This window comes from Lagopus leucura, unplaced genomic scaffold (assembly GCF_019238085.1).
Source record: "Lagopus leucura isolate 7727_CA_CO unplaced genomic scaffold, USGS_WTPT01 Super-Scaffold_100034, whole genome shotgun sequence".
NCBI lineage: Eukaryota > Metazoa > Chordata > Aves > Galliformes > Phasianidae > Lagopus > Lagopus leucura.
This window is the reverse complement of record NW_024962283.1, coordinates 2,102,212-2,124,719: the sequence shown is the minus strand read 5'-3', so window position 1 is coordinate 2,124,719 and position 22,508 is coordinate 2,102,212. Positions and strand designations below refer to the sequence as shown.

The following is a 22,508-nucleotide window of genomic DNA, read 5'->3' as shown; positions in this document are numbered from 1 at the left end:
ATTCAAAGCCTCGTGATGGATCTCTGCTGCTGTGGCAGAGCTGCGAGGGCTTTTCCCCTCCGTCCGCTTTAGGTTTTGTTTTTGCTTCATGTCTGGCTTGTCTAAAATAGCAGCTCTGTCTACAGAATAAGCAAGGGGCCTTCAATGAGGCTGCTCAGGATGAGCGTCACATTTGGTATTTGCAAAACACAGCAAGCAATAAATAGCTACAGTGTCGTAAAGCTCAGGCTCTGGAGAGGTAAGGGTGCCTGGCGAGGCTTTTATTGTGTTTTTTTTTAATGCATTTTACTGTTTTCCTGGGGAGGAGGAAGATCACTGATCGAAAAAAGAAAAAAAAACAACCCACAGAACACACAGAACTCCATTTGTGTTTATGCATGAGATGGTGGGACGTGGTGAGCTGAGGGCCACCTCCAGGCTCTGTCCCCAGCCCACTGCTCCAGGTATCTGGGCCCAATTGTGCATTGAAATGCAGCAGTTTGCCCTCTCTGGCTGGCTGTGAGCCGGGGAGGAACGGGTTTCCTCTTTGCCCAGAGCCACAAATGGAGCTGCTTGCTGATCCTTCTTGTCAGCGCTTCCCAAGTCTGCAATCTATCCATCATGCCTGAGTGATGGGTACCAGGCCACAACAGAGATGTGCAGCTCTCATGGCCCTATTATGACATTGTTGGTGTCACAGCAGAGCATGAGGGACTCAGTAAATGTCACTTAAGGTATTAGAAAATGACTTTGCCTCTGTCGAGCTCTGGGTCCTGAGCCAAAATGCTGCAGCCCTGACCGTTGGGTGCTGTCTTTGAATACGGGCTCTCAATTTGGTGTTTTTAATGGGATTTTAGCAGCAGAGAAGGGGCCACGGAGCCCTCTGGCTGTGCCAGGAGTGCCAGATGTGCACACTTTCTGTCCTGGGCGCAGCTCTCCACATCACCTCCCTCTGCCCTGAAGGGTAACGAGAGGAGGTTACCCTGAAGGGTAACGAGAGAGAGGAGAGCAGGTGCCCTGCTCCATTGGAGCATCAGTTGAGCATCCCAACAGCTGGTTGCAGCAGCACTCATAGCCTTTATGTGTGGTGCAGAGTTGCTTTCTGCAGCCTAAACCCGGTGATCTCATGGTTCTGCTGCACTTACACCCTCTTATCCTAGATGCTCAGACCCTGTACGTGCCCCAGCAGGAGCTGCATTCTCTGGCTTGAAAGAGAGCTCAGGAATGGGAAGAGGGTGGGGGAAGCAGAATGATTTATGAGGCTTTGCTTGGCCTGGCAGGGCATTCTCAGCATATTCCAAAATAATTTAACGTCATCTACACTGCCTGCAGTGGGAGTTTGTTTGGTGAAATAAAAAGGGAAAAGGAAAAAAACCCCAAAAAACGATACGAAAAAGAGCTGAAAAAGCCCCTTGATGGGACGGCTGGAGCTTGAAGTTTCTCTTGTCCTCAGGCAGCTGCCTGCTCCCCCCAATTCTCTCCATAAACCAAAGCACCTCCATCCTCCCCGTGCGAGGAGGGGGTGGAACCACCGCCTCGAACAGCTTGAAGGACACCGGCACGGGAGCCGAGAGGACGATTTGTAGTGAATAATTTAGGAGATGAATTTAAAGCTTTTGTTCTCGTTGCAAATTACCTGTGAACTGTATGGGAAGGCTTTGATGGTACAAATTCGTTTTACATCATCTCTATCTGGCAACATACCCACCTACTTGCTTTAGCAGGTTGTGAACTGAGCGCTCTGTTTTCCGCGCGCATCGCTGTGTTTTGGGAAAGGATTTTGCCACGAAGATGGGTTCACAGCTCAGAGGGACCCATTCTGGTCTGACACCTTCCTTGTCTTGTAATGCTGCTCTGAGGGGGTGGGCTCTGCTGCGTCCCACCCAGCTGTTATCCTGATGCTGTATGGAAGCCCAGCTCTGTGCCTTCCCTCCTTATGAAACAGGCAGTGGAGAAGTGGTGAATTCTCGCAGCGATGTGACAGATGGAGAAATCAGCCCCTGAAATGTGGATGGTAGATGGAAAGGGGTTGGGGCTGGAAGGCAGGAGGGGATGCTTCAAAATTACCTGTGCTCAAGGGCCACATTCCTTAAGGACCTGGAGGTCCCCACTGGGCACTGGGAAAGGTGTGGGTGCAGAGCACAGTGTTCCGTGGTCTGGCTGGGAGAACATTCTCCATGGCTCTCATTCTCCTGCTCCCCATCCTCCCACCCCTCCTCCTCCTCCCTGTGCAGCAGGGTGATTCAGCCCCGCAATGCTCCTGGCAAGCAGCACAGCCAAGATCACCATCCTCCTTCCTTCCTCCCTGCTCCCTTTTGGTGTTGTTTGGCAGTGGGTGCCTCCACCCGGTGGGTCCCCGCGGTGCTGGCAGCGGAGCCTCATCCCTAGGGATGATGCCAACATTCTCAGCTTCATTTCTCTTTGTCTAATTGACGCAGCCTCGCACTGCCATCCCTGCCATCAGCTCCACGAGCGTTCCTGCTCCCAGCAGCTCTCCTCCCTGCATCCCTCCCCTGCATGCGGACGAGCAGATCCATCGAGCCAGGGACTCGGGGATTTAGCAAAGTGCCCGTGAAGGAGGCTGCAGCCACGTGAGATGAAGTTGTATCTCACTCCGAGATCAAATTATCCTTCTTGGCTTTTGGGGAGATGACTCGCTGCAGCCCCGTGTGGGAGCTCTCTGCCTCCTCCTCCCGGTTTACATCCCTGCTCCCCTGGCAGACGCTGCAAATGCTCACTCATCAGGGCTTGCTCTCCGTGCTAATGGCCCTCTATAAATAAGCCCCAGGAACAGTGATAGAGAACAATCATAAAAGGCAGGCGCATAAATTAAAGCCGATGTTATAATAAACCAGGCAAGCCCTTCGTCGAGGGTTTTATGTTTCTCCTTGAGTCGGCGGCTTTGCCAGGAGAAAATGATTTCTGTGTGTGTTTGCCCATTCCTCCGTCTTCCTTCCCTCTACCTGCTTGTGTGCGCCGGAGTGGCAAAAATAGTGTCGCCAGCCCCACTTTTTTGTCATTATGGGTAGAAAAGGCTACAGGAATTTCCCAGAACAACCTTGGAGAGGTGACAGGATGGCAGATTAACTGTCCAGAGTGGCTTTGGCCACTCTTTTCAGCTTTCGGGTAGCTATAAATGAAATTTAATGCCCCTAGATGGCTACGATCGCAGAGAGCTGAGCCCAGTGCCTCCTGAGAAAGTCATTGCTTTCTCCTTGGTGAGCTGTGGGTCAGGAAGAAACAGTGTGAGAAATAGTGTCTTGATGTAGGTGGAAGTGCAGGTGTAGTACCTCTGAAATTGTCCTTCCCCAGTAGCACCCCAGCACCACTCATCAGCTGGGGAAGCACATGCTGGTGGCTGGCAAGGCAGCGTCACTCCCAGGGCAGGATGCAGGAGATGGAAGCTGTCACCAAGAGGCAGCTGGCTTCTCCCCAGCCCCTGTCACTTGTCATCTGCTGCGGTGCAAGAGAAGTATGTTCCCATCCTGGTTGAGGGCAGTGAAGGGGATGCTGTGGGCAGGGTGAGGGCTACCAGAGCTTTGCCAATCCTGCCATGGGGCACGGTGCTACGTAGGGGCTCTGTGTTGTGTGATCCCAAAGGCAGCAGTGAGGATGCAGACGCAGCTCCAGGGTCTGAGTGTGCCCACCCATCTGTGAGTCCTTATGGTGAAATCCATACAAAGTGCCATGGGACAGGGAAACCTCAGCAAGTTTCCTGGGGGTCCAGCAGGGTGTCACACCACGGTCCTACCACAGTTCAGCTTTGCGGGGCCTGTGCTTGCCTCCACATCTTCATTATTTAGGCAGAAAGGAGGAGCAGGGCTGTGCACCACAGAGATGTCACACCGTGCCCTTTGCAGGAGGCTGTGGGGACATCAAGGGGGAGAATTACCAGCGTCCGGCTCCTTCGAGGCTCAAAGCAATTTGCAGACAGGCTCTGGGATGAGCTTTGTGCTGTATACTGTGCTGCTCCACGTCATCCCTCCCTGCCTGCTCCGAGCACCGCTTCCCTTTGCCTGGCTGCTCCCCGCTGCTGTTGCCCATCAGCCCCACACTGGCACGGGGCCGTTTTCTGCTCCATTTCCTCCCCCAGCCTCTGGGTCCCCTCCCCCCGAGCTGTGTGCTGTCGTCTCCTTAGTCATCCCGCCCAGGATAAAATATGACTGCAACCGAGAAGCGCTGAGATCGCAGCTCCCCTCGGGGACTGCTTGCCCACATCACCTGTCGGATCGAGAGCCTGCGTGTCCTTGGAAAATTATGTATTTCAGTCCGCCGGGGTGCTAATTTGCAAGGCCCATTACTCAAACGAAACATTAAAATGGCCGTCCATAAACCAGAGCCTTTATTCGTGCCTCCCCCTCTGTCTGAACTCCCCTCGCCAGGTATAGGCTTCCTGTCAAGCCTAAGAGCCAAAAGCAAAGATTTATTGATAGGTACCTTGACTCCAGCTTGCATTTTAATTATGTCGCCGTCAGCCTGTGCTGAGAATAAACTCAGTGGCTATTGTGTTATCCCTGCTTCATCTCTCCGAATAAATGCACCTGGAGAGCAGTGGTTTTATGGAGTCCCTCCGGGGGGGGACCGCTTGCTTTCTGGCACCGTGTGAACCCAAGCATGGCCTCGGGGGTTGGGTTGGGTTGGTGGGGAGGCAGTCGGAAGGCACGGACCTGAGCTGGAATTGCTATTTGGCGGGCTCGATTTCACGCTGGGAGCAGCGCTGAATTGAGAAGGCACGCTTGTCAGGGAGGAGATGTGATGAACTTCGGAGCTGGGTTGTTTATTTTCCGTGTCTGTTTGTGCGGGTGTGTGGGTCTGTATAAATATTATTCGCATGCGACAGACAACACTGGTGTCTTTCTTAATACGGGTGCAGAGTTTGACCTGGCACTCTCTGGTGGAGGCGATGCATATTTATCAGCGAGGCAATGGGTGGGAATTAATGCCTCTCCCGGCGTGTCAGACGCTATCTCAGCAAAACCGGGCTATTATTGGAGTGAACAAAGGCACAAGCCGCCTGGCCACGACCGTGTCCCCAGCTCTAACTTTGTTAAGAAGCACAGGAACGATGCCCTCGGCATGAAGCCAGCCCTGGGGCGCTGACAGCCACGTCCCACAGGCTAGTGATGCCTCCTGCCTCAGTTTCCCCACTGGTAGAGAAGTCCTTACCACGGCCCAGCAGGAGAAGGAGAATGGTTCTGTTCATTAACACGCACAAGGTGCTTGGATATTCTTAAATGGAAGCGCCACGTATTGATATAATATTACTGTACCTCGTTTGACTTCTTTTTCTATTGCAAGCCCCCTCTTGATCCCGTTACCTGCAGTAACAGTTATCTGGCTGTATTTTATCATCTGAATATTTCAATTAAATTACTTTAAGGGGGAAAAAAAAGCTTACACCGAAGTTGGAAATGATCACTGTATCACTCCAACTTTCCTCCATTCCCAGAAGGTTAATTGAAAGGCAGCCATCTTGGTGACGTTTAGACAAATGAGGATAATTATGTGTTCTCCAGCTCTTTGAGAGGTTAATTGCTTAGATGTACGAAGACTTGAAGAACAAAGAAGGAATAAATCAGAAGCAGGACTATGATCTGATAATGTAATTTGGTATATTCATGTACAACTCAAACAAATAAACCCCCCCTAATTGCACGAAGTCATTGGGCTGTGCAGACGCCCTGCTGTAGGGTGCTGATGGAGAGGCCTCCTGCCAGCTGTCAAGCTGATGGCTCCTTGAGCAGGGCCTTCCTCTTGCACCTGGGATGACTTCATCCATTGGGTCCATGGGGTCTTCTCCATCTGAAGGATGTGTGCTTTGGGCTCCTGGTACAAGGAAGGAGTGAACGAGCTGGGGGATGGGGCAGGAGACCTTGAAGTTCTTCCAGTCATCCTCAGATGTGACCTTTGTGTTCCTTGTGTTTGGCTGTGCTGCTTTTGGCCAGCCAGAGGTATGGCAGCGTGGGCCTGAAAGAGATCAGCTCTTGGCATGGTTTGGAGGAACTACTGAGCAACCCGATGGAGCTGTGGGCGTCCCTGTTCATTGCAGGGGAGCTGGACCAGACGGCCTTCAAAGATCCCTTCCAACTCAAACCATTCTATGATTGCGTGACCTGGGCTTCTGCTGCACGTCTGCATTGCCTGTTGCAACCCTATGCTCATAAGGGATGCAAAGAAAGACACCTTTGAGGTCAGTCCATCACCCACGTGTTTCAGCACAGTGGAAATACCAAGCACGTTGCCCTGACACTGCTGGTTTATTTGAGCCCCACGTGTTAGCATCATGGTCATCAGCTGCGTTTCTTTAAAGCACGTCCCGATTATTGTTCTCTTTGTGTTCTCATCTGCTGACAAACTCAAGAGAGAAGAAATCTGCTGTTCCAGAGAGTTGAGACGTTCGTAGTGCTTCCACATACGCACACACAGACAAATGAATATCTCTATACAGGTGTGATGTGCTCTGGCTGCTCGTTACCTGGTGCTTGGAGCAGCCAGCCCTGCTTTCCGAGCCCGCGATGAAGTAGTTGAGCACAGAGCAGACAGGTCAGGGGAGGCGCGGGAGCGGCGGGCAGAGAATTTCCTCTGGTGGGTTATTTTATTTTGCCTAATTGTTGGTGAAATTTCTGCAAATTGGCAATTATATTCCTGGGCTGATTGCTTACCCGGGTAATTTGCAGATCTCTCATTTGGCAGCAGTGCTGTGCGGCGTTCGCTGTGAAATATGGGCTCAACCTCTACCGGCACAACTTCCCTCCTTTTAGGCACTATTAGCCTTGTGCTTGCATCACTGAGAGATGCTGATTTTTTCCTTCATTATCCCAAGGCCCAGCGGTGTTTGGAGCATTGGGGCCAGTGGTTGGCTGTTGGTCCATCCGTCTGTCCATCAGGGTGAAGTGATGTGCGTGAAGCCATGGCCAGGCTGTGCAGTGCTGGGGGTGCAGCTCCATGCTCAAGGAGTTGAAGCTCTTATCGAAACCTCCAGGCTGTGCACGACGCTGAGCTTCCCAGCCAGGCAATGATCAAATACTGTCTGATTTTTCAACCATGAGGGTCAGGAAAATGGTGCTTTGCTTTTTCCACCCAGCGGGAGCTTTGGGGTGAAACGTCTTCATCTAGAATCTCTTCTTCCCCCCCCCCCCTTCCCTCCCCCTCCCCTCCGGTTCTGGGGAACTCTGAATTGATTTCAAACCTAAAAATGCCTCCCCACGCCCAACCTTTGAGGAGTCCTGAGCCTCAGCCTCCAAAGCACCGCCAAGTGGTTTTTCCACCTATTTGTCAGGCCCGTCTGAAATTGCAGTTTAATTCTCCGTATTTGCTCTTGTATTGTGTATTAAGATACAGCGAGTTTATCCAGCAGTCCAGCTGTTTTGAAGATAATTACTACAGAACTCAACCTGATGTAAAATAATCCTCCCGGGCAGGCAGCCAAGAGCCTGAGACTTATCCTCCAAAGACTGAAACCTCTCCATTACCCTTAAGAGCTGCAGAGATAGGAGCGGGTGTCTCATGACAAATATATTTTTCCTGGTAATTAATGGCGAGTCAAGAGAAGGGCTGGGGAGGGGTCTGGAGGGGGGGGGGAGTGATGTGGATGGACAGACTGACGGAAGCATAGAGCACACCTGGCCAGATGTCCATCCAAAGTGACTTGCATGCCGTGCCACCACTTCCCCGGGGGACATCCGTGTGCCCCTTTGCCAAACCTCCATGCTGTTACCTCCCTGCCCCACAGTGATGGATCCCATGGACTCTCCAGGTCCAGCGTGGATCCCTCAGAGCTGATGTCAGCTCAGTTGCACACACTGGTGGTTGTGCATCCCACCAGTATGGGCTTTTGCTTTGCGTGGGTGCTTGCACAGTGTTTTCATTGGTTGCCAGCCTCAGCCTCCTCTGTTGGTGATGCACAGAGGCAAACCACACGTCAGCTGCATCTGCTACAAGGCAGCGCTCATGCTGTCCTGGTCCAATTTTCCCTTTTTGCCATCCAGGGACATCTGTAAGATCAGTTTGCTCAGGCTATACAGAAGATCATTGTATCCCAGGTGTGCCCTGGCCAGTGCTTTAATCAGGTTTAATCAACATTCTTTCTTCTTCTGTATCCACGGGACACTGCTGGAGTCACCAGAGCTTGTGCCTGCATTGTCCCAGGTTGAAAGTGGCTGTGGTGGAGACTGTCACCATCCCCATCAGGATGGCTGAGTCATAGCGGTTGGAGCCCAGCATTGCCACATGTTAATTACCACTACTTAGCTGCATGACCAACTGTGACAGTGAGACAGTTATTTCTGCCTGTGAAGGTGGTAGAAAAAAATAGAAAGGGGGAGAAAAAAAAGGAATAGCGAAAAAAATCAACCCATCCAAAACCCACACCACACAAGTAGAGGGCTCTGGGTTCTTGGCTGTTCAGGTCTGCTAACACCGTGAGCAATAAACTCCGCTTTTCTTCTCCTCCTTTTGATTGAAGAACACTAGAAATCAGCTGGGGAGCAGGTGCTGCATTGTGTTAGATTAGCACTGATTGAATTTCTTACACAGGTGCTGATTGAGGTGCCCATCTCCCCGGTGTGCTGTGAGAGCAGGGGCAGTGGGACCACATCCTTTGGGGCTGTCAGTGGTCTCTCTTGGTGTTTTTTCTCCCCTCCTGGACCACGGAGCATCAGTGCGGGGTGAGAGAATTAGGTGAGAAGCCACCCCCACCCCTGCAGGTTGCTGGGATGCTGCAGGTGATGTTACCCAGGGGAGGCGGTGATGCTTTGGTGGGCTGGAAAAGCTGTTTGGAGAGGAGCTGGGAGGATGCTCAGCCCAGCCAGGCTCTCTCCAGAGGCGTTTTCCTGGGACTGAATGCCCAGCTCAGCGCCTTCATTTTCATCTCCATTCAGGAGATCAGGTGTGGATGCACACATTGACTTATTCCGATGTTAGCATTTAAGTGCCATCTGCTCTATAAACATCCCCATTGATTTGCTCTATCAAAAGGCCTCCCGCTCTATTTCTTTTGCTGCAGCCTCATATTTTCTTATGAAGATTTCTATTAAGCTAATAATGGCTGTTGGCCACCGGAGGCTAAGGCTGATGCTTTCTGATCTTCTCTGCTGCAATGGGCGCGAGGATAACATCTTCTCTGTAGCCCTGGGAAGGTGTCAGGGGGCATATTTGCTCAGTAATGATGCTTGTGTTGTCTTGCAATGGGAGCACGGTGCCTGAGGCAGTGGGTGGTTTCCCATAGCTGTGTACAGACATATGGAGAAATGTAATCTATAGGCATAGGTTGGCAGAGATAACAGCAGGAACAGGTGGATGTGCGGAAGAGAGAGTTGGGTGCTTGTTATTTTCATATCTCTCACAAGGAAGAATTGAGTCAAGGCAGAGAGCATCTCAGCAAATAGCTCGGGGCCAGACGCCACTGCAGGAGGCAAAAATCTCATTTCAACACCCCGTCTACTTTTTTGGTGGGGGGTGAAGATGTCCGCACACAGATGTGCGTGTGGAAGGACCTGGTAGAACCTCCTGATCAGCTGCTGGTGGCTGACCAGCTGGTCTGCTGGGAGCAGAATGAGAACACAGTGAGTCCCTGGAGGAAGGGGCTCTGGTCAGGGTTGGCAGTGAGCTTGGGCCAAAGGATCTGGGGGTGGTGGCGGTCACAGGGGCTGCACAGAGACTGGGGGCTGTGCGTGTGCTGCAGTGCATCAGTGCTGCTCTGTGCAGCTTCACCCCTCGGGGCTGCACGGCGAGGGTTAAGTCTGGAGTTGTGATGCTTCGCAAAGCCAGCGCCCGCCTTCTTCATCATCTTGTTATTATTCTAATGTCTGGGAGCTGCAGTCATGGACCAAAACACCATTAAACTCTCTGAAATGGAGTAACAAGACAGCCCCGGCCCTCACAGGCTTATTATCTTCGCAGATGGATATTTTATATTTAGCAACCTCTAATGTATCAATTTGGGCTTTGATTTTTCATGGGGACCGGCTTCTGTTCTGGCGATGGGGCAGAGGGAGCAGTGCTGTGGGGGAAGCGGAGGGGAGAAGCCCTCCTGGCACCGGGGTGGGAGGGGATTCCTGGTTTGCTGGTGGTCTGTGGTGTGTTGGAACTGTGCTGAGATCGCCTGGGGAACCCCGGCGGTGCGGTAGCAATGGGCCTGGCAATTAATTAAATGTGCAGAAATGGAGAGCTGGTGGCGGAAAGGGAGGTGGTGGGAAAAGGAGCAGAACAAATGTAAGTCGAGTCGGGCCGTGGGGATGCGGCTGAGGCTGCGCTGGCATTGCTATGGAAATTGCTGTTGCTGTGTCCTTGGCAGAAGAAGAGATGTGAGTTGGAGGTTCCTGCGTCCGGAAGGGTTGGGGTGAACCTAAAACAGGAGCTTGGGTCCGATCAGGAAAGGTAGAGTCGCACAGCCCCAGTAGGACAGGAGGGAGAGGGAAAACAGCTGATGGCCCAGATGAAATCCCAGCAGAACGGGATGAAGACAAAGTGCCTCCCGTCGTCCTCCTGCAGAATAAATCTCAGAGCTGACGGTGCTGATGCTCAGCCCTGCCCTGGGGAGCTGCTGTCCCATCCCCACCAGCACGCACTGCAGATGCCCTGGTACCACGGCTAATGTGATGCTTTACGTTGTTGGGAGAGGATTAGAGGAGCCGCGTGCTTTGCTGGCCTGTTTCTAATTTGCATATTTAACGAAGCGGGAGCTCCGCCAGGTTCTGTTCTTTTGTGTTTACTTCTGAAGAGCTGTGTTTATTTCCAATGATTACAAATAAATCTCTTCTGCCTTTGCTCCAGTCGCCCCGAATAAAAGGCATTCAGAGCCACGTTCAGAGCCTGCTAGCTCTGTCACTGGAGCAGGTACTGGAAGAGAGGGAAAAATCCCAGCAGGAATCCCCTGCAAACATAATTAACGATGGCTTCTCGTACTGGGTGCTTGCTCTGCCCTTTGGACGGGTGCTTTTGGCTGGAAACTTCCCATGCTGAAATATCATGCTGTCACTATTGAGGGGGTGCAACAGCCCAGCGGGGGCTGTGCCCCTTCAGCATCCTCACTGACCCATCTGCATTTGGGGTATCCTGACTGTATGGGCATCCCTTGTCCCTGCAGCAGGTGCCACAGCCACCCGTACCCTGCTGGGAAGATGGAGCACACTCAGCCCGTGGCTGTGGCTATGTCCTCATGTCAGGTTCCTCTGCTCCATCATGGCTCCAAGCTGCTTCTCCCTCACTCCTGATCTGGGTCAAATATTTTAGCTTCAGAAAACTGGGTCAGCCGACACGTTTTGCGACCGATTTTGGCATCTCCATTTGTCATTTGGAAGAGATGTGTAGCCTACAGGAGTGAAAAATGGTTTGGGGTTGAAGGGCTGTAAAAGTATTTAAAAGAATGGATTTGTTTGTTTGCATGAGGAAGAGAGAGGGTTGCGGGTCGATGCGCAGACGAGCATCTCCCCTGAGGCTCCTGCTCTCCCTTAGCCCTGCTTTGTAGCTGCAAAAAGACTGTGCTGCCCCAGCATTCTGGAGATATCCATCCTTTGGGTTATTTTGCACCCGCAGATCCCTGTTTGGAAGCCTTGCTTTACTCCCCTAACTCTTCATATGTCATTTATCCCTTGGAAAGACTCGTACTGCCCCTGGTGTGTTATTTCCCTCACCGTGGGGCAGCCCCAGCTTGCAGATGCCAGCCTTTGCCTCGCTGCCACTGCAGGGAAGGGCTGAGATGTGCACAGGAGAAGGCTGGGAAGGAAGGCAGCAGGTGTTATTTTGCATCCCATGCATAGGGAAAGTGCTGTCAGTGTCATTAATGAGGCTGGGCAGGCGCCTGCCATGGGAGCAACGCGGGGGTCCCCGCTAATAGGGGCGAGAGGAGGAAGATGGTCACACAGTGCTGCCAAACACAAAGGCCATGTCGGAGGAATTATTCGTATTGTTGACACTAAGTGAAATAATTCCTCGGAGAAACTTCAAAATTAGCATTTACAGATGAGGAATGGGTGCAATTAGAGGGGAAGAAGCAGAGCATCGGTGCCCCCAGGTCCCTCCCTCATGCATCTTCCCGCTCTGCCACGCTTGGGTTCATTGCCCTCGACTCTCATGGGGTGTTGGCACTGGTACAGCCGCTGCCATCCCCCTGCAGAGCAAAGGGATGAATGTGGGGCTGGGGAGATGTTGCTTTCTTGAGGCTGTGTCTGTCAGTGGGGTGCAGGGTGGGATGGAGCTCAGGCAATGCACGGCATCCAGGTCCTGCCCTCAAACCCCAGCAAAATGGGCTGGTGGAGAGCAAGCATGGTGAGGTGCTACAGGTAGTGAGGGATCTCTGCTCGAGGGAGTTGATGGTTTGAGCGGGGTGGACATGGAGAGGATGGAATAGGTTGTGTTGCATGAAGAAGTGCTGCAGAAGGGAGCCAGGATGAGGCTGCGGGTTTGAGCTGATGCCTGCATCTCCATTCAAAGCTGTTCCCCTGCCTCGCTGTCTCCAGGTGAGCCATGGAGACAGGAAGGGGTTATTTCCCTCCTGCCTGACACATGCTTTATTTTCTTTTGTCCCTTCTGGACTCGTAACAGAGCGATTCTTCTGGAGATGGATATGGTGCCTCCAGGAGACTGTTAATGTGGGTTTGTCTTTGTTCTTAATTAGATCCCTTCAAGGGAAAACCTCCTGGCCCGTTTTATTATCCAGCTTTGTCAGAGCTTGTCTGCTTTATCTAAACACTTTGAAGAAGTCTCTTTACCTGTTTGCTTACTGGAGACATTATCATAATCCTGGTCAATTGGAAATAGGTAGCAAAGGCGGCTCAGAGACGAGGGAGTGCTGGCAGCTTAGCTGCTAATGGATATCGCTTTCTGAGCCTGATGAAGAAGTTGGCAGGGCGCTCTGTGCGTTGGGATGTGTGTTGGTGTTTGCTGTCACCCAAAGCAGGGAGGCTCCGTGGGTCGGCTCTCCGCGTTACTGAAGCACAACGGCTTCCCAATCCTGTTCACTCGGAGTCTTTTTGATGGAGATCCTTTCCTGTGGGTAAAAGGAAGGGTGATGCTGTCCTCGTTCCGGCCCACAGGAGCACATCTGTGTTATGGGACTGGTGGAGGTTTGGCTTCAAGCCCCAGATGCGGGCAGGAGATGCAAAACGAGCAGCCTGGGCTGCCGGGGGTCGTGTGCCCACCCCAAACAGCCCCAGTTCAAGTGAGCTGGAGCCTGTGAGTGGTGTTTGAACATTCCCAGAGACGGCACAAGCGCATCTTCCTGTCACTTCAAACCCTGCTCCTTGTACTTCACCCCTAATGAGGGGACCCGGGAGTACCTCGGAGGGCTTTAGTCTGGATATTTATATGAGCGCAGACATGCAAGTTGTCTGTTTTACATATTACTGCCCTGATTTTTCAGTGCACGCAATGAATAATTTACAGAAACCGTGTGTAAGTATCTCTTTATTATTCATTATAATGAAGTGAGACAGCAGTAATAGTCCACTAGACTGGAATCCCCCAGGGCTGAACTTAACTAGGCTGTGCTTAGCTCTCCCCCAGTTAATTTGAATGGAGGACTTGCTTTCCCATAAAGGGCGATGCCTACGCTTGGCACGAGGCCACCTCACCTCCCTGGTGATGGGACAACCAGGACAACACCTGCCCTGCAGTGTGCATTTCTATGGCAGTGGTGGCATGAGGATACTTGGGCTCCAGGAGTGCCCTCAGAGCCATTGGGTTTTCTGGGCATCTGCGTCCAGTGCAGATGTACAGCTCCTACATGGGGAAAGGGACTTGTTTGCAGGAGGATGTATTGCTCACTCCTCCAAACCAAAGACCTGTGGGGAGCCCAAAACACACCACGCATTGCCCCATCTCTCTGCTCAATTAATAATCTGCATCGAGACGATGCTCAGCAAGCCTGGCATGGGAGGCATATAGCACCCAAGGCATATAGCACCCAACCCTTGTGTGCTGGGGATGGGGCAGCCCTCCTGCCCACCTCTGAATTTATGGTCGCGTGGGAAGGGACGCGTGAGAGCTGCCTGATTGACTTCAGTGCCTTGCCCTAAGTTGCTGCCAGCGTGAGTTGTGCCTGGGGTTGTTTTTTGGTTTGCTTTCACGCTGAGAGAGCTCTCCGACCGCAGTCCTCAGGCGGGGAAGGCAAAGCTCCCGAGGAACGCTCAGCTCTTAATTTACCCAAATGCACCGTGGTTTGGCTGCGGCTACCGCGGAGGCAGCGAAGGCCAGGAGTAAATAGATCGAGGAAAATCTATCAAACGGAATGAAAAAGCCACGTTCTCAGGGAACATTTTAATTCCTCTTTTTATTCCCTTTCCCTGGTTCTTCCGTGCCAAGCATAAGTCAGCGCCGCGGACCGGAGCTCCCCAGCCTTCGTGCTTCTCGTGGAGGGAGGGAGCCAGGCAGGAAATAAATAATTGCAATGACTGCATTGTGTTTTCAAGGCACTTGTAGGATTTACAGCTGCTTATCCAAATGTTCCCTTCTCTTCCTGCGTGCTGGCTCGCCGTCTCTGGCTCTTTCTCTGCTTCCTCTCTCGGCGTGTGCCGGCCGCTCTCCCCCGCCGTGGCGGTGTATATCACACTGGGATGGCTCGAGGGCTGTGCTGACAAGCCAAACTGTCAGCAAATTTTACAGCTTCATCTCCAATCCTGGGCGAGCGGGGGATGCGGGAAGCCTTTGCGGCGCGTGGAGGTCAAACCTAATGGGATTTTCATCTGCGCCTCCCCAGAGCCATGGGGGAAAAATAGAAAGGGAAATAGGCAGCGCCGTCTTCTGAGGAATCTTCCCATGATGGGGGATGCAGGCGGTGGTGGGAGGGTTGCACTGCCTTGGTGTGCAGCGTGTGTGGGGCGTGCAGTGCCCATAGCAGCTGTAGGGGGTGGGGGGATGGTGATGATGCTCCCATCCACTTTTGGGAGCTGTGTGTGCGTGTGTTGGCACTGGGTTGGTGACCTTCCTGCTCTTCTTTCGCAGGTGTACCGTGGATGACAGGGTGACGCGGGTAGCGTGGTTGAACCGCAGCACCATCCTGTATGCTGGCAATGACAAGTGGTCCATAGACAACCGCGTGGTCATCCTCTCCAACACCAAAACCCAGTACAGCATCAAGATCCACAACGTGGATGTGTACGATGAGGGGCCCTACACCTGCTCTGTGCAGACAGACAATCACCCCAAGACGTCGCGCGTCCACCTCATTGTGCAAGGTAAGTCCTAATGTTTGCGGTGCTGGCTTTGAGCTGAGTGTTGAAGAAGAGTGCCAGAGGGTTTGGAGGCCCTCTTGGTGATGGAGATTTTGGGTGGTCAGTGGCATGGGGCAGGGATCTGTGCAAGTGTTTGCTACGTCTGGGAGGAGATGAACTCAGGTTGCCCATGCTTTGCTGCGTTGTGTGGTTGTGGCACGGGGAGGAGAACACCTGGCAACTGAAAGTGAGGCTGGCATCTCCCTTTTCCTACCGTGTGGCTCGGTTTGCTGCACTGGGGAGTTGTTTGTAAGATGCTTCTGGAAGGCTGAAGGCAAAGAACTGTCAGATGTGGTGGAGAAATGGATTCAGAGAGTACAGGGAATCAAAGAGCACAGAGAAATGGATTTGAAGAGCACAGGGCTGTAGGAAAGATGGCAGATGGTGTGTGGGGGGGGCTTCAATGATCTTTTGGCATGGGGCTTCATAGGAGAGCGTGTTGGCATAGCAGCTGATGTTGGTTTCAAAATTGGCATCCTCAGGTCTCATCATCCGGGGGATTCGTGGTGCTGGCAGATCAGGGTGCCTATAGCAGCATGGGCTGCAGTGAGGTGTTTGGGGGCCTTTTTTGCACCAAACATGTCTTTGCCTTGGTCAGATGTTGGCCTCTCAGCTTGCCTGTCTCACCCTAGCATGCGTGCTGCTTCCCAACCTTCCCACCTGCCAACATTGCCAATGGAAGCAGACCAAGGACCACTTGGAGGCATGATGTGTGGGAACCAAGCTCAAGCCCACCAGTGAGGTGGACCCCATAGAGTGCTGGGGCTGAGCCAGTTATGAAACACACTGGCATATTTCCAGGGGGATCTTGGTTTGCTGGAGGTCACCACCAGACTCCCCAGCTCTGGTGGATGGTGCCTCTGATCCTGGCTCCTTTTTCAGCAGCTATCAGCTTTTGTCCAGTCTGTAGATTAATTTTTCAGAGTTAGTGTTAGTTCAGGTTAGATAAAGATAATGAAAGTTTCCTAATCCTCTTAAAGAAGATTTATCTGGCTGAGTAGAAAGCTCTCAGAATACAATAAAGCGTGTATAAAACCAGGACCTAATCTTTCCTTTAATTTCAAACAGCTGATGGGTATTGATTTTGCAATGAGCAAATCTGTAAAATTTCTCAGCCTCAACATGTCTCTGAGAAGCCCCCAACACGGATATGTATATATTTATGTATCTTTCTCATTTGGAAGAGGCAGGGTTCGATACGGCCACCGATCAAAGCAGGGAAAACCTCACCCAGCCTGTCAGCTCTCCTGCGAGGTGTGAGAGATGGGCGACTTGCTGCTTCCACGGGCTGCTGTGTGCCTGTTTGCTGCCAAATCTCCATAGGAGTTTGTAGTGGGGCTCTGCTCTGAGCGTGCTGGGCTGTCCTGGGGTGGTGGTGGTGCAGAGAGGGCAGGGTGTCGCTTGGAAAGAAGGGAGCAGAAAGATATCAGAGCATTCCCTCCTCCCCCCTTAGCTATTTGCGTACCAGCCGCCCGTCTGCAAAGTTTAATCTGTTTACCCTGTCTGCTCACTAATAGTGCTAATCCATCCGGTCAACACCTGTGAAGCATCCGAGCTCTTTCTGCCTGGTGGAATGACACCCGCCTCACCCCTCGCCCTGCAGAGGCTTGGGATGGATGGCTTTGGTCACACACAGCAGAGCCTGCTCTTGGCTCCTACCATCCCAAACGTTCCTTCCCTGAGGTTCTGGTGGCATCAGGGCTGGTCAGGTTGTGCAGCATGCAGGGCTGCTGCTGGTTCTGCCCATGGAGCACAGGCTTTTCCGTGTGCTGTATGAGCAAACAGCCTGAAATGAGCATGAGAGCAAGAGAGATTACATCTCCTCCTCTTCTTTTCCCCTCTTCATGCTCCGGCTCGTAATAAATCTCCAGCACCTAACACCCAATATCTTGCCTCGTAAAATCCCCGTGCGATTATCTTATCTCATTAAAGCAAGGCCAGAAATCCTTTTATTCCACGAAGATGTTGGTGCCAAGTGCTGGTGCTTGGAGTGTGCTGCAGCGGAGGAGAGCATGGGGAGAGCAGCCTGCAATGCACCTCCAAGGCTCAGAGGGGGAAAGCAAGGGATGGTCGCATCCAGAGCACTTGTCTGGTCCCCAGGGATGGAACCACCACCTTATATTGGTCAGAGCTGTCCCAGTGTCAAATGTGGGTTCAGGACTCCCTCTGCAGAGCAGGCACTGTCCTGGTGGCACTCCCCACCCAAGCAGGCAGTAAGGACCAGTTAGCATCCGTGTTCAGGTCAATTAATTTATATTTGTATTTTGCACAACTAAAAGTTGCCCGGATAGATTATTGATTCTTTGTCCCTGTATTCAATTTGGTTTTAATTGCGCTACTGCAGGGCCAGACCTTCCCTCCTAGCAACCCGGCGATAAATCTGCCAGCGAGTCACAATCAACAGTAAATGTGTCTCTTCGTGTCGTTATTAATATGTCTCTGGGATTGGTTCATTACAGCAGTTAACAGCACTTTGTAAGAGCGGGGATGGCGGGAGGCCAGGCAGCTTTTTTTCTCTCCCTGTGACGACAGGATGGAGGCTGATAGGCACGTGTGTGGTGTTTTGGTGCTTTGGGGGGGGGGGGGGGGGCGCAAACACAGGGAGAGCTGGGATTTCATGTGGTGTAAGAGAGAACGAGCTGCCTAATCCCTCTCTTATCATAAAGAGCTTGAAATGAGGATGCTGTTGGGCCGTTGCTGGAGCAAGGAAGCCCAAACAGAGCTTGTAGGGGTGAATGGGAGGGGAGTCTGCATAGCAGAGCAGCTCTGATGGCACTAATGACACCAAAGGAGCTGTAATTTCTCTGTCAGAGCAATTAGTAGGAAGCAGAGAGTTTTGCCTGCATTGAACTGTTGACAGATGTAGCCAGTAGATGTGAAGGCAGGCTGCTCCAGAGTGATGGGTGCTGGGGAGCCCTGCTGTCCCCAGGTGCAGGCCTGTTCCCAGAGGTGCAGTGTGCCAGGATGGGCCAGGAGACCCTGCAGAATGGTTTTGGTGCCAGGAGCAACAGGCAGGGCATAGCTGTGTTTCCTTGACATGGGCTGCTGCAGCAGCCAGGGGGTGTTTCTGCCTCGAGTGCAGAGCTTGGAATCAGTGATGTGGTTTAGACTGTAGATCTTAAAGAATAAGGCAGGTTTCCTTCTGGGAGTGGAGGCTGGGGATGGGAGTGAGGGGAAGGCAGCAGCAGAAGGGCTGATGGAGCACAGGGAGTGGTAAGAGGTGGAAGGAGGTGATGGGAAATCAGGCAGCAGGAGTGAGATGGAGCCTCTCCCAAGCACAATGAACAGTTAAACAAGAGGTTGCAGTGATGCTGCAGAAGCGAGGCATGGTTGGGTGGTGTCACTGATGCAGCAGAGCATCCTGCAGGCACGATGGGGGACTTTCTTCCATGGTTTTGCATCAGGTCCGGAGAAATGCAGAGCAGGGTTTGGGCTGAGACCTTGGGGATATCTTCTAACAGGGAGGAAGTCCCCATCTGCAGGTATTTCTGAACACTTCCTGGCTCTTGCTACTCTGTGTTTGGGCCAAAGCAGCTTTGCATAGCGTGGCATTGCACCGGGATCGGAGCGCTGCAGCTGGTGGAGATCTCAGCAGTGATCCCCGTTGCTGCCCATCCCTACCCAACAGTGGTCTTTTGTACTCTTCAGATGTCCTCTGTTTCTGATTTATTTGGAGAACCCTCCTCTGTTCTGCCTTAATCCCGCTCACCATAGATTTTTCATTAAAGCCTCTCCCAGCTGTCTGCATCGTTACTGTTAGTTTCTGGTCGGTGCAATCCATTTTCCTGTCGGGGCGTTTTGCTGCTTTCCTCTCCCCATGGGCCGGATGGCTTCTGAAGGACCACAGCCTTTGTTCTTGGCAGCAGAGAGCCGGGTGTGCATCTCCTTTCAGCAGTACCCCCCTGAATCCACGTAAAGGCAGTGCCCTGAACCAGGTCCCATGTCAATAGTTGCATCCTCTGCCTTTCAACGTGGCGCTGACAACAGCTGTAGCTCTTCAGCGAGCTTCTCTCAAGCAAATGGAGTCTTTATTTTTTCTTTCTTCCCAATAACAACCGACTTCTTCTCGACTCTCTGAAAGGGCAGCCCCCCCCACACCAGCCTCATTGAGCTGTTCTCCCCTAAGACAGGCTGTGCTGCGGGGCCCCCCCCTCCACCTCCGATTGCACAAGTGATGCTTTTAAACTTGCTTTTATCGTGCTACCTTTGATATCCAGGCAGGAGCTGAGACTGTGATACTTATTAAAACCTTACCGGGAGGCTGTGTGGCAAATAGCAAAGCAAGGGGAGCAGCTCAGTTGTAGTAGAGCTGATAAAATGCTGTACGTGCAGAAAGTGCTTCACACGAGTGTCAGTGGTTTTGCTTATTATTAGGGCGCAGGAGAGTTTGACATGAGGGTTGTGCACGTGGTGAACAGCAGCTGCAGCTCAGCCTGGAGAATGAGCAGGGCAGGATGTGGCCTCTGCAGCAGGCTCACTGCTGCCCTTGGGTGCTTTATCTGCACTTGGGATGCAAAGGATCAGAATCAGGAAGGTTGGAACCCCCACTGTGCCCACTGACCACATCCCTGTATCACATCCCTGTGGTTCTTGAACGCCTCCAGGGATGGTGACTGCATCACTTCCCTGGGCAGCTGTGCCAGTGCCTGACCACTTGCTTGCTCCTTAATGGGCTATTATTTTTGTCTGCTTAAGAGAAAAGGCAATAATGAGGAAGACAGAGACTGAACAGCGGAGCCTGGTGAAGTGCTTGCAGCTGGGGCATGTCTGAGAAGGAGCCTGGGGGTCCCTCTCTGTCCATGGAGGTGGTCCACAGGGGCCTTATCCAATACCCTCTAGTGGAGGATAAATGGAGTTTATCCATCCAGGATAGCAATGTCCAGCTTTTGTTTGTCCAGTGCAAAAGTGGTTCCTGCTGCATTGTGTGGTGTGCAGGGATCAAGAGCTTGCAAGGAATGGATCACACATTGTGCTTGGGGCACATCTCTGCCTTGCTGGGTGTGAAGCAAACTGTTCCTTCCCTACCCATCCCGAATGCACCTCTCATTATGGTATGGTGCCCATGGGCTCTGCTCTGGCAGTGAGAGTGCCAGGAGGTGCTCCTCTCCTCACCCTGAGCTTTTCAGAGGCTCAGCCCATGTCCTTGGTACCTACCCAAGCTTCTCTTGGCATTTTTGGAAAAAGTGCATCAAAAATGATGTGTGTTGGCTGAGTTTTCAGGCTAAGGTGGCCCAGCAATGGGCGGAGGAGGCTCCTTGTTTGCTTTTCTCTCCTCTCAGTGCTGCAGCCATTCATCAGGTGGGCCAGCAAATGGCACAGCGGAGTTTGGACACACTCCTTATCCGAGTGCATCTTCCCCTTCATCGCTCCTCGGGGTCTCATTTGGTGCTTTGTTGATGACTGTTTGGAGGTTTGGCTCCGGCTGCACTGGGTTAATCGTCCTGGTGGGGAAAAGCGAAACGGTGATTTTAAGCAGAAAACTCTTCCGTAGTTTGGCTTCGTAGCAGTGGGGATGGAGTGCAGGAAAATAGAGAAAAATCAAAAGGCTTTTAAGAGGAAAAGGGAAAAAAATCACTTAGGCTGGAAAGGAGTCTTCCCAGCAGGAGCACAAGGCAAGAACACATAATGTCCATGGCAGTTAAACTAATGTTTCACATTTCCTTCTCTGGGGGTATTTGCACAGGTGGGGGTGAGGATGGAAGGGGCCTGAGCCATTTGCTGAGCAGTTTATTGAACTACACACTGGATGGCACAAGAGGGGAAAAAACGAACCATGAGCAACTGCAGGGGGAAAATCAATTGGCATGTGCACTGTTAGAACAAGTGGGAGATGCTGCTTTTTCATTCCAAAGTAGGGGGGCTCTGGAAACTGCCACGTAAGGGAGGAGAAATCTTTGCAAGTGGCCAAAATGTGGAGTGAGTCTCATGGTAGCATCGTGCTGCAGGAGGTGGGGGCTGGAGAGGGGTGGTGGCAGCAGGAGAGGAGCTGCTGGAGCATGCAGTGAGGTGCCATTGCAGAGGGGAAATGCTTTCTCTAAGGATGAGCTCATACTACAGCCTTCACCTGGTTCTCCCCGGGTCAGAAGAGCTCGTGTCTCTCCTTGAGCCCATAGATGGCAAAATAGGTAGGTGTGAAAACAACTGGAGTTTAAAGATGAGGATGGCTCAGAGGAAAACAGGAAGGGTAGAAATGAATGAAGAGTAAGATAACTGGAGGGGAAAGAGGAGAGAAGCCCAGAGACTTGTACTACGAAGGGAAGAGAGAACAAAGTGTGTGCATGCAGGAAAGTGCCCAGAAAAAAAAGAGCAGAAGACAACAAAGGAGAAAAACGAAAGAATAATGAAGGCATAAAGAGGGGGGAGGTCTTGAAAGAGAAAGAGCCTGGCTTGCAGGAAGAGCCACCACCCTGGTGTGAATGGCTACATTGGGAAGGGAAATGGGCATTGGGTTTGCTAAGGGTGGTACTGTGAGATGCCCTGGAGGAGGTAGGATTTCAGCTGTACAGAGGGGTTGGGTCTTGTTCAGTGGAATTAAGGACATGGGGACTCGTGAATTTGCATCTGTAAATGCATCAGCAGTCTGGGTGTTGGAGCAGGAAAGTCACACGTGTGTGGTTGTAGGTGGGGAATGAAGGGCAGAGCAGTGTGGGGAGCAACCAAAGGGTTACGGGAAGATGCTGAATGCTGGGGAATCAGTGCTGCAGTGGCACGTGTTGGGAACCTGAGGCTTTTGAGCTGAAAAGAGAGCAAAATGTCCTTAGAGTGGCTGGGAGAGAACACCAGCCTGAAATCTAGCTGGGTACAGGGAGAAGGCTGTGACTTTCAGCTATAGGGGGGTGATGCGAAAGCATCCTCAGGCTCCTAAAAAAAGGAAGGGAAAGCCCCAAAAAGCAGCTGGCAGTGAGCAGGTCAGAGCAGCAGGATGTGCTGCGGGCATCGGGAGCTGACAGAACAAAAGAGTGTCAGCAGCTGGATTAATTACTGCAAAAAGCAAAAAATGGCAGAGCGGGGGGAGGACGGGAGAAGTTGTTTCCCCATTATATTCCCAAACAGAGAGAACGTTTTTATCGCGCACACAAATAGCTCCCTGGGAAGCACTTTTGCTTCCTAATTGTTCATAAATTTACTGACAGGTGGTTACACAGTAGGTATAACACTCTGAGTTTTGTTTTTATTGCTTGCACCATCTCAGTGCGAAGACGTGGAGAAAAAGGGTGCGTGGTATGCAGGTGGGAGATGCTGCATAGTGAAGGCAGCTCTACGCCCATGCTTTAATTTTGTGGTTGTTTTGTTTGCTCGTGGTCTCTGGTACATTCAGAT

At 52.0% G+C, this 22,508-nt stretch overlaps 1 protein-coding gene across 2 annotated transcripts in view; it reads left to right on the top strand.

The window, feature by feature from the left end:
• Nucleotides 1-22,508, top strand: part of OPCML (opioid binding protein/cell adhesion molecule like) — a 253,432-nt gene that overhangs the window by 221,292 nt on the left and 9,632 nt on the right. For both annotated transcript variants that reach the window (XM_042882564.1, XM_042882563.1), the window contains one exon: nucleotides 14,920-15,152. In XM_042882564.1, coding sequence (XP_042738498.1) covers nucleotides 14,920-15,152 — 233 coding nt within the window. The remainder of the gene's footprint in view (nucleotides 1-14,919; nucleotides 15,153-22,508) is intronic.